We start from the raw sequence: 16,830 nt of genomic DNA on the forward strand, positions 1-16,830 counted from the left end.
GATCAAATACAGTAGACAAGAACAAGGAGAAGGGCATCATTAATGCAACCTCAGTTCTCCACACTGCTGGCCACATTAAAGAGTGGACAATTTCTGCATTAGGAAAAAAGGGAGAAAGGATTATAATTATTTGGAGGGATCCAAATGCTATTTGCTTGGTAAATAGTTTTTATTTTTGCTGATCAATAATGAAGTTAGTATATATCTGCATTATTTGCAGACTTATTATTCAAAATTTGTCCCCTAATCTAAATAACTGCCAGGTTTATTGGAAGAGTAGGAGTGTTGACTCTCCAACATACAGTTAGGTTACAAGAGTTTCAGATTTAGGTTGGTAGTGTATAAACCAACAAATACACAAATTTCATTGTGTAAGATCAACAAGAAGAACAAAGTATCTCAATAATCCCACTAGGTAACCTCTTTTCTCAGTACAAAAGACAAGGGAACCCTACATTTGAATGCACAGTAAAGAAAGTGTTTTCTGGAATTTCACTATCCTGCAAACCTCACCTCATCAGCATTTCATTTTGGGCACTTTTTATGTGTCAGTGCATTCCAGCTGGGAGGCCTGGACTATAAGGACTCTACGCAAGTATTTTGTCACAGTAAATATGATAACACAATCAGCTTTAAGTTACTCCTTCTGCATCTACCCTTCTGTGATTTTGCATTACCATATACCTTTTCATCTATACATCTCAACACATTTTATTGCTGTCAGTTAATACAGCTTCAGAATCCCATGATGAGAGCAGTTATTATTTCAAATGTCCAGATGAGGAAACTTGCCAGAAATCATACAGGAAACAAGAATGGGAACCAGATCTTCTGACTCCTTGACTTGTATTTTATCCAGAAATCAATCTTTTTAGACAGTTCTAGGGCACAAGCACTGGGATATTATTTAGATATGACAATGCTCCAACACAGAGGGTTCTTGACAAAAGAGATAATTTGGAACTGAAGAAAGAGAATTCATAGGACACTAACACGTTGGTGCCATCAGCTAATAAAAACAATACAGGCAAGCCAGAGAGGGCTTGAGATATCTATTTTGACATGATGTAAAAAACTATTAATAAAGAACACAAAACTAGATGTATAACACTCAAAATTTTATTCCTCACTTTCCAGAACTCAAAAAGTTAATGATTTGATTTTAAACCTGAATATTAAGATGCTGGAAGGCACCACCACATAAGCTACTCAGGCTCAACAAAGGATTTGACGGAACACCACAGATCTGCACCTTACTGGGCTAAACATTCTTGTAGAGGACATGGCATGCATATTAATGGCAGCTGAAAGACAGACTGAAGTCAGTTACTGCTTCCCAAGGGGCTTCAGTGCCTTCTCAACACAGAACCGTAGATTCATATCCCTTCTAGTTTTCGAGCTTAGTGTCATCTTCAGGAGTCCAAATGATGTAAAATAAAAGCCAGCTATAATGCACATTACTCATACAGATTTCTTTGTATCACTCTAAATTGCAACCCTACTCTGATTCTGGCCTCTGAAAATTGTCAGTTCAATGCATCTAAAAAGTAACTTAGGTGTTTTAAACAAAGATTCCTTTTAAAAGTAATGCTTTCAAAGTCAGTGGAAAAGCTTGGCTTCACTAGCTCATTCAATGGTAATTCCTGGAAAGGCTCCCAGTACCTCCATACAGCTCATTGCCCAAATCCATATATATGCTTTGTGCCAAAATTAATATATACAGCTACTGCTTATAAGGAAGCTTTCAGAATAAAAACAGTGGTAATTATTCTTACACTATTCTCTGTTTTGTACTTCGGTCCATTTTCTTGTTTGATGGCCGCCTATAATTTATTAGTCTGTTAGGAATACATTCCACTTCAGCCAGCAATCTTATTAGCTTTCTCAGACTAAGAAGGATGGCCTGATTTAATACTGGTAAGGGACACATCCAAGGGAAAACATATTGCCAAGTGAAGAGGAGGTATGCTTCTTTGCAGACAAGTCATTCCAAAGACTCTGCTAGTCAACCCTGAAGATAAATATTTTTGGACGAAGCATCTCCCAGATGAAATGTCAAACAGAAGTTCTGACTTAGTAGTTTCACTAAAGTCTTGTAAGAAAAAACAGGAGAAAATTACAGTAATTTTGTTTCCAAGTCAAGTTCCCCAAGTGACATTAACGGCACAGCTAAAACACCCTCCAGTCTCAACTCTCCAGAGCTATTTCTGCCTTACAACCTCAACTATTCTGTGCTATTTTGCTATGCCATTAGAACAGCTCATTCTCCATGTAGCCAGAAGGACAGAGAAGTATTTCCTTCTACAAAACATTCTCAAACATTTATGCATTAAATTTAATGGACTCTATTAAGTCACACACAACTTTAGCAATTTAATGAACAGAAAACTAATCGGCATTTCCAAAACTACCATGGCAACATTTTAAGAATGAAACACTAACTATCCTCTATAAATGAAAGAAACTGTAACCCATCAGTACTCCTTCTGTCTCCCAGAGCCCCCTCCACTCTTAGTTCTTCCCCAGTCCTCAAAGGAATGGCTTGTGCTATTACTGAAAAAACAAAGCAAAATGTAAACACAGAGTCCATTAAAAGATAAGCGAAGCTTCATGTGCACACACTTTGTAAAACATCATCAATTTGAAGAAGACCTTTGAATGTGGCCAGCAGTGGATAATTCTTTTGTTAAGAAGAGTTATAGTATTCCTCACAAAGGAATGCTGAAAACTAAACTTTTAACTGTCAAAATGGTCATGAAAGAACTTTTCTGAAGAAGGCATTCGAACTTTATGACAATTTCAGCCTAGTGGAAATGCAATTCAACAGAGAGTAGATTTTTTTTTTTTAAGAATGCCAAAGACATGAAGCACTGAAAAACAGTTCTAAGATAGATCATCTACTGACAAAAGGCCAAAAGTTTTCAACAGAAAAAATGCAAACTTAGCAATGCACCAAACAGTACATTTTATGAACAGAAAACATGGACTCAGAGCAGTAATCCCCATTTAGATCATTTCTATTATTGCCGTAATAAAAATACTTTATCTTTGAAAGGACAGAGTGCTGCATAAGTCTGCGATAAGAAATCTTCATGAACTTGATATTTGGAACCTGTTATCCCCACTTTTCAGGGTGATGGAAATGCTAAGTCATCTGCCTCAAGGCCAACTGAGGCACAGAGGTGGGAACATTACAATGCTTACTTTCAGTCTCGCACTCAAAACACCAACCACTTCAGAGATGGCCAATGGTTCTGCTTTAATTTTTTTAAGATTATGATAGTCTAAATACTTGCTCCATTTCTTGGATCTCTCTGATACTCCCTCTGAACAACAAAGTTTGGTAAGTGGGAAAAACATTAACTAGTTCTAAGAGGCTTTTCTCCAGTGTCCCAAGTCCTGCCTGTGATTTTATCATGTAACTTAACAGAAATACTTTTTTCAAAGTCAGAATGTCACGAGTATTCTTCTGCTACCTTAATACAGCAGCACACAGGGACTATTTTTCTGCTTGCTCCAATAGATTTATGCAAGGTCATAAATCACTGTACCATAATAGTTCACTTTTAACAAGTAAAAAATGTCTGACACTTTGAGTGTTACTATAATTTTTTATGGCTGAAAGTGTACAGAGATCAAAGTTTTCTGAATTTTTTTTTAGGCTTGCTCTATACATTCAGACAAGTCTGTGACAGAGGGGGTTTTGCCACATGTTTAAATGTAAAGTCTCAAGGATGTCAGGAGGAGAAAAGAAAATTACTGAATGTCACGTTTCCAGCCCTTCATATGACCAAAGCAGAAGCAGACCTACTTTTAAAAGAAAACTTTCTAGTAACATTATATGCTGCTACTGTTCCCTCTGGATTCCCCTGCAAATGAGTCAAGAGCTTGAGAGATACTTTTCTGGTTACACACATAAACAGATAAATAAATTATCACAGGCTGAGGACAATTTAAACATCTGGGAGCCAGCTCAGGCCTGTCAAGCAAGTCACAGACACTCAGGGCCAGGAAAGATCAATCTTCAGTCCCTGATTTCTGTGCCAGAGCATAGGAATTACATCACCCACCCCCTATATGAGGAAAATTGTGTATTTATAAAATTATCCTCTATGCTTCTGTATTCAAAGACATTTCTATTAATTTATTTTACAGGGGGGAAGCCAAATTCAAAATATAAGGATTCAAACTACTCATAGGTTTGTCTGAACTATCTGCTCAATAAGGCAATTTAATTTTCCATTGGCATTACTGTGTAGTAAGCTGAATTCCCAGAGTCAAAAAGGAATAGGACTTATATTAAAATGTAAAAAACTGCAAAAGCAATAGTTTTCAGTCTGCCAGACTAAACAATCTTATGTCCAAACTGTTACATTTACACACTGAATATAAGAACTGTTACTCAGACAGTTCCTGCAACCAAGGCACATCGTCCACAGAAGGCCAATAAATTAGCCAGCACACTCCAACAGCTAGGTCTGTTGGACTTCATTCTAGGGAATGAAGAGTTGCAAGTCCCAGCTGCCACCTAATCACTGACTACATGGGAATTCACATCAACTTTTCTTTGCCTCATTTTTGTTTATCACCTCACTATGTGAGCGACCAGACTCAATATACGTGATGTTACAGATACTCTTCATTGAGGGTGTTAAAATTAACAGTTCAGGCAAACAAACAACTTCTCACAACTTCTGGCTGACACAGCTGGAACTCAGCTGCAGTTTGAATCTCTTCTTCAAAGCCCTTCAAGCCTGCTTTGCCAGTAGCAGTGATTCATTTGGAACTACTTACCCAAGTCACCTACGTGACTGTGTAAGTCACTACTTACACTTAGCCACTTTATTTACTTTGAGACAGCCTGACGAAAATGAAAACCAAATTGCAAAAGGAGTCAGGATTTACGAAACATGCACATTATGGATCTGCCATCTTAGACTCCATCAGATCACCCTCAAAACTAGTAATTATAAGCACCAACACAGACAAAAGTAAGTCAGCTTGCAGAACTGCCAACACTTGATTGCTCTGCTGTTGCAGTACAGTCAGTGTAGACAACGAAACAGAGAGAAGGCATATGTGGCCAAAAAAACCCTTCCTTCAGTTGTCTTCTCTTCATTCCATCTTTCACACTTCATGTATTAACCCACAACTCTTAACCTGGCAAGGGAAGTATTTCCTTCCTGGAGACACACATGATAGATTAGACCTCTGTCTCCACTACTTAACATCTTTGTTATTACATCAGCATACCTACATCACCACCAGACATTTCTGGAGTCCAAAAGCTTATTACAAAGCTGCTAACAGTCTCTTTCACTGGAGAGGGAGAAAGAGCCACGCTTCACCACATATGTATACATGTTAAAGAAATACTTCCAACATATTTTAAAAAGTATCACCTTGTATTAACAAGTCCACTAAAGACTGCTAAAAATGAGACAACTATCACATTTACAGAATCAAAGAATATTCTGAGTTGGAAGTGACCCACAAAGATTATCAACTCTAGCTCACTGAATGGCCCATACAGGGATTGAACCCACAATGTTGGTGTTATTAGCACCAGGCTCTAACCAGCTGAGCTAACCTCAGGGTCAATTTAGTTGGCTTCTCCTCCTTAGAGAAGTGGTTTTCATAATTTCACTTCATTTAAGTAACATGTTCTAGCTCTAGTTTCATGTTCTAGCTCTCAAATACAAAGCCTAGTGCTGTTTTGCTCTTAATACTGCATATACAGATGTGACTAAATAATTCAAACCTTTCTTAAAATATGGTATTACATTTTCTAATATTTATGATTTATTTACATATATAGCACATTTGTTTCACACACATTTAATGGGTAACTGATTGGGACAAACCTTCTTTTTGTCCATGCCCTCATTACAACAGCAGCTGTTGAAGCTTTGCCATTTAAAGCATATGATCCATGTGTCTCCTCCTTGATATTTTTCAGTTCCTCTTTTCATTGCACTCCACCTTACTTTGGCATGTCCCAAGAGGCCTCCACTGTTCCCAACACTTAATCTCTGAAACTTGTCTTGTCTGTCAAGACAATAACTTGGCTAGCACCTCTGATTTGTCTGAAAACTGTTTGGGGCTGTTAAGAACGTAGTTCGGTCTCCAGACTGCTTCCACTACACCAATTACACAACATTTTCTGGAGCCTCTTGGCATTACTATACCAGTGACCAAAAATCTTCTCTTAGCTGGAAGGTTTTTCATAAAGTAAAGACTATCTGTAAAAATATTTCAGTCAGCATTGAACTGTAATGGTGAAGAGGGATGCAACAATCTGAATCAGCAGACTGTGCAGTGGTTCCTCTAATTTATATACACATGCAATGTTGAAGTGGACAGCCTAAGAGACAGGAAAAAAAATTATTCTCTTACCTCATAGCCAAACTGGAGTTCATCTGAGGTTAGCATAATGATATCATCATCAATAGCCAACACTGCTTCTGTTTCAATCTCATCATAGGGGAAGAAGCGGTTGCTAAGTTTATTTTCTGCAGTCCTAACAACTTTCAAGGGAACACGAATCTTTGGCCAGAGCGAATCTAGAGGGAAAAGTTAGAAGAAATAGCATTCAGTATTATACTTTACTTCTGCCCATCTGTCTTTGTGTCTCTCTAATCCTTTTTCTTCAAATCTAAACAAGACCTTCTTAATGGCGAATTTACACTTGTTTCAGTTTGGCAAACGTGAGCATATGAAGGTGAGAGACAGAAGTACAGCTACATTTCCCTCTAGGTCTCTACAGGGAGCTTCAAGGACAGCTACATGGGGGATTGCTTGCCCAAAACAGCAATCTGCGACAATCACAAGAGTCAGAGATAACATGTATTGGTTTAGGACACACAGCAAGAAAAGATACTTCACTCAGCTGCAACTAAAATAATTTGAAGTAGCAGTATACGATCACTGACTGCGAGTCTAGGGTCATAAGGAATTTGAAAAGAATGTTAGTTCTATCACATGTTGAAAAAATAAATTTATTATATCAATAAAACATTAATCACTACTGACAGATAAGGAGTGGATTCTGTGTCTCAGTAATTTCTTTAATCTTCAAAGTCCTAAGTTATAGTGATAATTTTAAGCTAAATAAATACAAAAAGATTCTAACTACAGCATCCTTACAAGTAGAATAGAGCACTGGATTACATAAACATTAAAATTCACAAGTCAAATTATGACCTAAATAGAAGAAAACCCCCTGTAGATACAAAACTGGATCCAATTCACTCTACAATTGGATTAATTTCCATTTCTTGCTATGTATTTAACATGTAGCCCCTTAAGTGTCACATTAACAGATTGAGTATATATTCCATAATTTCAAAATCCTATTCTATTCCTATGAAGTATAACTGCAGGTGTAAGTATAGAGCACCAAGCTAAAAGAAACAGAACTGAAGACTGAATATTAAACCTTAATTCTGAATGCACATAACCATATACATTTTCTAGCACAAAGCATAACAGTAGTCATTACTACAGTACGATGTATCCCAAAAGCAACTATTCCTCAAAAAGTACTTTATTTAAAAGCTAAACAAATAGCTAAACAAGTACAAATGTGATATGTTGGTTTCTTCCAGCTATCACATAAACATGTATTTTAACAAAAATTAGAGGGAAAAGAGACCATTGTAAGATGAATTGAAGTACCTTCCAAACAGCAGATAGATGACCACTTGAGTTTCTCACACTAGCAAAATGAAGGGGATGACAATAGTAAGAAAAATAAGGGACAATACAAAATGACTGCTCAGAGAATTTGTAAATTGTTCTCTGTGTCAAATGTAAGTACGTATAAGGACACACCTTGATGAAGGTAATTCTTCTCCTCTACTCAGGAATACTAAGGCCATACCTGCAGTGCTATGTCCAGTTCTGGGCTCCAAAGTGCAAGAGAGACATGAGCAGACTGTAGAGAGTTCAGCAAACAACCATGAAGGCGATGGAGGTACTGGAGCCTCTCCCCTATGTGAGGAAAGCCTGAGAGATTTGTAGCTGTTTAGCTCAAGGAAGGTCTTGTCAATATGGACAAATATCTGAAGGGAAGGTGTAAAGCCAGACTCCTTTCACTAGTGCCTAATGACAGGACCACAGGAAATGAGCACAAACACTAGAGGATCCCTCTGAACATCAGGAAACACTTTTTTGCTGTGACGGTGACCGAGCACTGGCACAGGTTGCCTGGTGAGGTAGTGAAGTCTTAACTCTTAAAGATACTCAAAAGCCATCTGGAGGTGGTCCTGTGCAACCACCTTGAGATGGCTCTGCTTGAGAGTGGGGTTTGACAGGATGATCTCCAAAGGTACCTTGCAAGCTCAGCCATTCTATGATTCTGTGGTAAGTGGAGTCTGTAAGAACTGATACTGGGCCCGAAGCCACTGAAATTTTCATCAATGACCTGAAATACATAGGAATTGCCAGTGCAATCTGCAAGTGACACAGTGCCCAGAGTCATGAAAAATAGTGAGGACAATAAGGCCATACAGAGCTTAGCGAAGTCTGTATGACTGGACTGCTTAGTAAACTAGATGCATTTGAACGCAAACCAGACTACCACCCAAAGTGACACATGGTTAAACACTAGAACCAAGGTAATTTTTTCCTCTAAAAGCAGATGCTGAAAAGGATTAAAGGCTCGCAGTGGACATTAGTTCTCAGCATGCTGCAGGGGCAAAATGGATTAATGCAATTTTTGCATATGTAGATGGGTATGTAGAACAAACTGGGGGCAGAAGGAAGAAATTTTACTTGTACACAGACACATGCTAAAATACTGTTTGATTCTGGTGTTTGTACTTTTCAAACCATATTAAAACACTAAAAATGGTGCAGGAAAGAACCACATAAGTTATTTGAGGTCATGACAAAATGCCTTGTGGTAGAACATGAAGATCAATTTCTTTAGTTTACTAAAAGAAGGAACAAAAAGTGGATTTGATTAACATGCACAAGTACCTACACAGGAATTAAAATGCCCTGTATCTTCAATAAACTGGAGAAAGACATAACAAAAAACAATGACTGGAAACTGAAGTCAGGCAAATTCAAAGAATAAGGCAGACACTTTTAATAGTAACAGTAACAGTGGCTAACCTCTGGCAGAAGTTAACAAGGACAGCAGTTGGTTCTGTACATCTTGTTTTTCAGCAAGACTGGTTATTATTATAGAAGATGCACTCAAGTTAGAAAGCACTGGATTGAAAAGAAAGATAATGCAGTGACTCATGACTTACGGGTCAACCCAGATGGTCTTACAGTACCTTCTGCCTCAAACTCTATGCACAGTGAGATTGTTCACTGTCACAAGAAAAAGAAGAGGAAGCTTGATTATAAACTACTAGAACATGAAGAGCAAATACAGAAATTCAGAAAACAGCACAAAGAAGTAAGATAGTTGTTTCTGTATTTTGAGAATGAAAAGTGGAAATTAAAATAGGTGTCAATGTAAAAAAGCCACTGTAAGGACCAAAATAAGAGAAATCCTAACCTGAGGAAATGGTTTTAGTTTTTAAACAACAACATATAATCAAACTGTGGAAGTGTTCTCAACAGAAGAATCTGAAGAATGCTGGCTGACAGACAACACCAAAAATAATGGGTTTCAACATAATACAATTATGCACAGACACTTCCAATTCCATTATAACCCAGAATCACGTCTGCTTCCAAGACAGTTTTGCACTCTTCCCACTGTCAGTCTGTTGCACTAGGAAGACAGCATCAGAGAAGAAGAGGAGCTGCTTCAATTCTATGTGCAAAAATAAAACTTGCTCTTGGGAAGGAGTGTCCACACCCTCATTGCCACTGTGCCTCTCAGATTTAACAGCTCACACAACACTCAAAAACCCACAAAGCTGCACACTGTTTAAAGACACCAGAGTCCAAACACTGCTTCACTGGAAAAAACAAAGCAGTATTTCCAAACCACAGTAAGTCTTCAAAAGTCAGTTTTTCTTGGAGCTATACTTTAGAAAGGAGGATTGGCATGCATGGGTGGCCAACAGAAAGCAGAAGATATACAGAGTGATATTAATTGGCAAAATTTTTATTCAGTTTCCTACCCTGAGGTTTTTCCTGTGAGATTAAAAAAGTGACTGTAAAATCTACCTTTATCTGTGTGGTCTTGTAGACCATGGTCTGTATTTCACATGTATGCATGCTCTTGTCCTGTTTTACTTACCTCTTGTCCTTCTACTAGAAGGCACGAGGCATCAGCCCAAACAACAACACACTACTTGAGTGGCTTATAATATTGATTAGCATCCAGCTGGAAGGATTCAAGCCCATTACTGATGGACTCCAATGGAAGTCACAGTCACCCAACAGCTGGGGAGATACAGCAAGTTCCTTGGGGCCACAATAAAAATGTTTCAGAGCATTGATTCCAATTAAAGTGTTATGAGCTCAGTAGGACACCACTGAAATTCCAAAATTTTCGGCTTACGAGTTATCCTAACCTCAGGAGTCAGTAACACTGAGTGACTGGAACCATTTACTGCAAATTAGTACTCCTCAGTCCACTCACTGCTGTCTTACTGGTTTACCATATAACATTCAAGTGCCCATTTATAAGACAGTTACAGGTACCTCACAAAGTCACATACCACTGCCTCATAAAGACTGCAGACTGTATAATGTTTGCAAGTTACTTAAAGACCTTTGGATAATTGCCTATAATTATACAAATGTAATCCCAGTATTGGTATCAAATAATTTTAAGCAGCCTGTTAGATCCCAAAAATACAAAAAATTTGTACTTATAGGCATCAACAAAGTTTACATTTTATACATGTTAAGGACTCTTTTATTCAGGCTTTATTTCCTTCCCTGTCTACTTCATGTTAAAAATAAATGACAACCAAACTGCAACAAAGGAACATAATGTAACAAAAATAGAAACTGAAGAGTCACTAGGGCTGAAAAATAATAATTCAGGAAAACAAGCACACATACACTTTAAACTTCCAGCTCTTCAGGAAAATCATCTATTTGATAGCTTACTAACAGACATGCCACTTGCATTAAATATGGTAACAGAAGAAAAAGTAATGAAAACTGTATGAAAAATGAAGATGTAATCTAACTATAATCAGCACTCATCTCAGATGTCAGTAAATCCTGTTAAATCCACATGATTTACTAAGGTCTTGGAAAGACTCTCAAAATGACTAGTTCTCAACAACGGGTATGTTACTGTCAAATATTTGTGCTTTGAGAAACATAACGTTTCTGAATATAGCTTTAAACTAATGAAAAGAAAATGCAAGCATTTTGGAAAAACTTTGAATAAGACACAAGAGTACCAGTACTCTGCAGCATGTAAAATGCACAAGGCTACTTGCTGCCTAGAGGCTGATTTGATACTGAAGTGTCATGACATGATGACACCTGGGTAGCCACTTCAGCAGTCTGGGAAAAAATAACTATCACAAAAGTCAGCAGGCTCCACTCAGAGATCTAAGTATTACAATTTAGCTTTGCCATAGGAACTCCAAAAATAAATATATAGTCAATAAAAAAGACAAAGCCACTTCAGAAATCAAAGTTTTAGAATCCATCGGGAACGTTAAAACTGCCTATGTTTAGGCAGTTTATATTTAGGACCACAAAAGAGTAGTATTTGTACTTTTCTTTTTACATAGGAGGAATGCAGTTTAAAGAGAAGTCAGAAACAGGGTCTCCATTTCTGTAATGCCACATTTTGAATTTTCAGATACTGCTTTGAAAGTTCTGAGAAACCTCAGCACCAGTAAAACATATATGGAGGAAATTCTCAGTGTACCACTTTGCTATAACCAAGGTAAAAGCATAGGCTTTATTCTTACAGTAAGACAGCACTGCATCCTTTAACAGAGTATGACAAAAGAAGTCCAAGATAAGAAGGCAGATGAAATCTTACATCATGGCATGAGATCCCTTAGGCATACAAAAGTAAAAATGCATGTTTGACTGGGGACTACTCTTATTTTTTAAAAAATCAGTGAAGACTTTCTGTGATGCATCAGAAGATAGAAGTAAATTATGAAAATAAAGGTCTCTGGAGTGTATACAAGTCTATATATGGAGTTTGAAGAGAATAATAGGCACCTCCTATTATACATCCTACTGAAATAATTATGAGAGAAGAGGGTTTGAGTAACACTTCTACTTGCCCTATGGCAACAAGACTCAGGGCATGCTTGGCACTATGTGCTGCTTAGGACTGATAACCTGGCGCCTGAGTATTCATCCATAGAATGCTCTGACTTTCCAAAACTTATAAGGAGCCCACTTGGAAATATAAAAAAGAAAAACCTTTCCAGAAGTTGTGCAAGGTAGACTAAGATCAATAATAAGCTGGCACAAAACATCTCTAGATACGCTGCATGTACCTGCAGTTGCACAGAATCCCATGCATCACACACAATTTTCATATCTATCTTTTGTACAACCTCTTATCTGATGCTCATTCTAAATGTCTGTAGTAGTCTGCACGAATGCAACTAACTGAACATTCTTGATGAAACCTACTAAGTACTTTTTCATAATAATTCTAATACTGAATGGCAGAACTTACCTTGGAATCTGAAGTTTAAAAAAACTGTCAGAAACAACATCATGCATATGACCTCTATTAATTACCAGAATTCTTTCCATAATGGCTGAGTGAAAAATTCTGTCCAGAGTCCAAAACAGTTGTTTTCTACCTACATTACAGTATTTATATGGTTCTACAGAAATGCACAGAATGTCTCTTGTATATAATAAAATAGAATATTTGTTTCTAGGACACTATTTGGGGCCCAGTTTTGTGAAGATGGGTTTATGAGGCTAACTTCCTAGGCTTTCTTAGGAAATAATATTGCAAAATGTTTGTAAGATGACTTATAGGAGACTAAAACCATCATGAATTAGTTCTCTAGCTAATCAAGGAAAATGGCATTAAGTCCATCATCAAGAAGCCAAATTAATTCAAAACTTAGAGAGAAGCTAAAAACATTCCTATCAGTGCTGATTACTAAAGGCTCACTATGCAGAAAAAAAAAACCAAGCTGCCACTTAAGATTTTTATTTTAAAGTTACCACTTTCTTAAGATATAGTAATCCAAAGGATACTCAGTTTCCTTATCCCCAATGGTTTATATCAATGTTGTCTATTAGCATAAAATAGAAATACAAATATTATTATTTCAGTAATATCATAAGCCTTATAGTCTGTATCTTATCAGCAACTTAGCACCAGGAACCATTACTGACACAACTACACAGAAAGGACACACTCCTTAAAACATACTTTTAATTTTTATAAAACTGAACCTAAAAAGGAATCAAGCTACTACATGTGATTTGTAGCTTGTTGTGTATTTACTAACAGTAATGCATTTATACATTTTAATACAATTTATGTGGTAGACAAAATGTTTTATTCACTTGTCTAAAACAAATGTGATGACATGTTGGTGGAAATTTCTGTCACAGACTATCTTCTTGAATTACAGAACTAGCAATTTAGAAAATACAAATGAAAGGACAAAAGTATTTGGCTGATGGAGAAAACCATCATTTCTACACAAATATGCCCAGCACCAGGCACTTGGACGACAGTGTTTATTTTAATTGATGCAGAGTAACTGAGGAAAAGAAAATAATTGCTTTTTTCCCCTGTAATATTTCAAAGCTTTTAGTATTTTAATTAGTATTATACACACAGTCATGGGCATACTGACATTACTGCTGGATTGATGGGCTCCTTGCATACAATGCATGGCAGAGAAAATATGCAAAACTCAGACGAAGACACAGAGCAGAAATCACATCCCCTGAATCCAGAGAATACTTAAGATGAACAAACTGAAGCTATAAAGCTTTAAGGTTCCAGATTAGAATCATCATTGTATGTGATATTTTCTCTCTGCTATTTCACCTATAAGGTTCAATATTTTTACCACCAAAACCACTCTGTAAACTTCAAAATGTTTGCACAAGACATTTGTGTTTCTCATGGATTTGTGTTGTTTCTTTTCACTGTTCCTAAAGAAAGCACAGAACAGTAAGTTCAGACTTGCACAGGTAGCTCTCAAACACACCAAGTTACAAGAGTGATCCTTGTAAACTCACAAGACAAAGGGAAAACTAGTATTTAAATTGTTACTGATGTTTAGCCCACATACATGTAGATCTCTATATTTTTATATGCTATTTGGTTGAAAACTTTTCAGTCAAGTGTTCAACTAATCCATTCCCCTCTTAGCTGCTTACTTTTTTATCAGCCAGTATGACAAAAAAAAAAAATTGTCAGTTGTATCAGAGCTGCATCTGTCCTGACAGGCCTAGGTTTGCAAGGAGTTTGTTTCCATACACCTTGCACACGCCCACCACCTGTTACCACTACACAGCACAGCAGCCAAGCTCAGCTACAGCCCCTTACCCGTCCTGAGGGATGCTCAGCAGTACTGATGGCAGAGTGACCACAGTTCCATCTTGTCATTCATCTGACAAATTATCACCATTACTTCATTTGCAGGTCATGCTGCAAATATATCTTTTCACTTACACTTTACTAAATGCTGAGGACAAGTAAAAAATGGGTTTTTATCTTATGGAATATTGCATTTGTTGAGGGGTACAGCATCTTTTTTTTCTGGATGCAATTCTGTGTCTTGTGCTTTAGGATGACCCTGCCTGAGCAGAGAGGTTGAACCCTTCCAACCTTACCCATTCTGTGATTCTGCGATCTTAAATTTTGTACAATATGCAGAGTCTAATTTTTATTCTGTTTTCCTCCTAAGTCATGAGCTTCGTTATGTAAAGGCATTTTTGCAAGTACATAGCATTTACTAAAAAAAAAACCAAAACAAAACCAAAAAAAACCCCACCAAAACACAAATAAAAAAAATCCACAAACAAAACCCCCAAAATGAAAGGCCAACATTACTTTTAGAATTCGCATGTACTTCAAAATTTTCCATTCCTAGGGGCAGATTCCTTCCATTTCCAATACATATTGCTTTGATAACAATCATATTTTCAGTTTTAATATTTTTTTGGTGTTGACAGAGGAAAGAAAGGAGCAGCCACACGTCACTTGTGTGGCACTATGCCAGCTAAATCCCAGGAAACCTAAATCCAGTTCTCAATTTAGTGCACATACTCGCTAAGGAAAGCAATTTGGATGTTCTTCACCCAGCCCTCACACTTACACATGAAAAACAAAACAAACACACAAAGGGTTGCAAGACAAAAGCCAAGATCTGCCTGTGTACTGAAACATGTCCCTTACATGGAAAGAACCAAGAAATACAGCACTTGATGCTCTAGAAAGTTAAGCACCTCTGCTTTACTACAACCAATTAAAAGTGAATAGCCATAAAAGTGCAGATACTACTGTAGGGTAATAAACCAGACTTTACCAGTGACAGTGGTGCACATTACAAACTTCAAACTCATTCCTTGTTCTAATCCATCAGAAACTTCCTGGCTTTAACAGGCTATAAACAGCAGAAGCTTTGAAGTCCTAGGATTAGGATCACTAATAGACAGACTGAACGAGAGACTGGCTGAAGAGCCAAGTGGAATGCCCTGCATAGACCTGGAATAAAACAAGGTAATTTAATCAAACTGACCTCTCTCTAGCCATAGGCCAAGAGATTACAATGGTTGTAACAGCAATAAAGGGATAAGGGACACTAGAAACAAATAGTTATTCACTTCAGTGCAATGCTTAGGCTAATGCAAGGACAAAACTGCCTATGCTTTCAACTGCGCTCTCGAATCCACAATTTTACGCTCTACAGGAAAAGGCTTTTTTTTTTTTTCTTAACTAGTTTATGACTTAGCAGTAATAGACGCAGAGTTAAACACGCTTTAATTTTCAAGATTAATACAATGAATGAAAAGAAAGGTCATTCTAACAATCTATTTGCTTCAACTCTCAAGGAAAATGAGGATACAATTCATTTGGGTCAAATCCACCCACATTCAGTGATCACATAACTAAATATAGAACTAAGCCTTTTTGCTTTTAGAAAAAGAACTTCTGACTGCAAAAATTCCAGTTGTTATCAATTTATACGCAACAATTTTTACTCTAAAGGGCTGTAAAACATTTAAAACCCCACTAAACTAAAGGTATTTAGCATAGCAGTACTACAAAACACTTTTTAAACCAAACAATAAGACTACTGTGCTTTAAACTGGAGCAAGTTGCCAAAATGGCAAATGAGCCAAGTGAATGGTAGCAATGGCTTGGCTCTGAGAAGTAGTTAGGAGATGGTAAATTGCGACAAGTGGTCAGGGATTTATCTTTACATTGCATCTTGCTGCTATGCAGAATAGCTAAGTGAACAGTAAGTAGAATGCTGCAGCAGTTGAAGCCTCTGAAAAGAGAATTACAAAGTAAGGAGTCCTAACACTACAGAAGACAGAAGAATCCACAACACAGCATTTTTTTGAACATGTATTCCTAGAAGGCAACATTTCTTGTCCCACAGAATCACCACATTTTCAGATGAGAATGACAGATTCATATGCACACCATATGGGAACCAGGCTCATATACAGCTACTATATCTACAGTTTTTAATCCAGAATGACAAGAGGAGGTTCTAATTGCCTAGCACAATGCTCAGGATTTTAGTACTAGCGTTCAGAATCTGGAAGAAGGTCATCCCAGGAAACAATAAGCATGGAAGTAAAATGAGCAGCATTGGAGTGTCTGCCTAGCACAGGAGAGGATTACCAAAGGCCAAGCCTAGCTACCTTCCTCTACATGGGGCAATGCCTCCCATTTACTTCATGGTGATTTCCTAATAGATTTCAGCAAAG

At 37.3% G+C, this 16,830-nt stretch overlaps 1 protein-coding gene across 1 annotated transcript in view; it reads right to left on the bottom strand.

Annotated features, from left to right (window-relative positions):
• EXT2 (exostosin glycosyltransferase 2) overlaps nucleotides 1-16,830 on the bottom strand; it is a 75,011-nt gene that overhangs the window by 11,240 nt on the left and 46,941 nt on the right. The window contains exon 10 of the mRNA XM_050335916.1: nucleotides 6,397-6,563. Coding sequence (XP_050191873.1) covers nucleotides 6,397-6,563 — 167 coding nt within the window. The remainder of the gene's footprint in view (nucleotides 1-6,396; nucleotides 6,564-16,830) is intronic.

The sequence above is a fragment of the Myiozetetes cayanensis genome, unplaced genomic scaffold (assembly GCF_022539395.1).
Source record: "Myiozetetes cayanensis isolate MyiCay16 unplaced genomic scaffold, myiCay2020 scf6-25, whole genome shotgun sequence".
Taxonomy (NCBI): domain Eukaryota; kingdom Metazoa; phylum Chordata; class Aves; order Passeriformes; family Tyrannidae; genus Myiozetetes; species Myiozetetes cayanensis.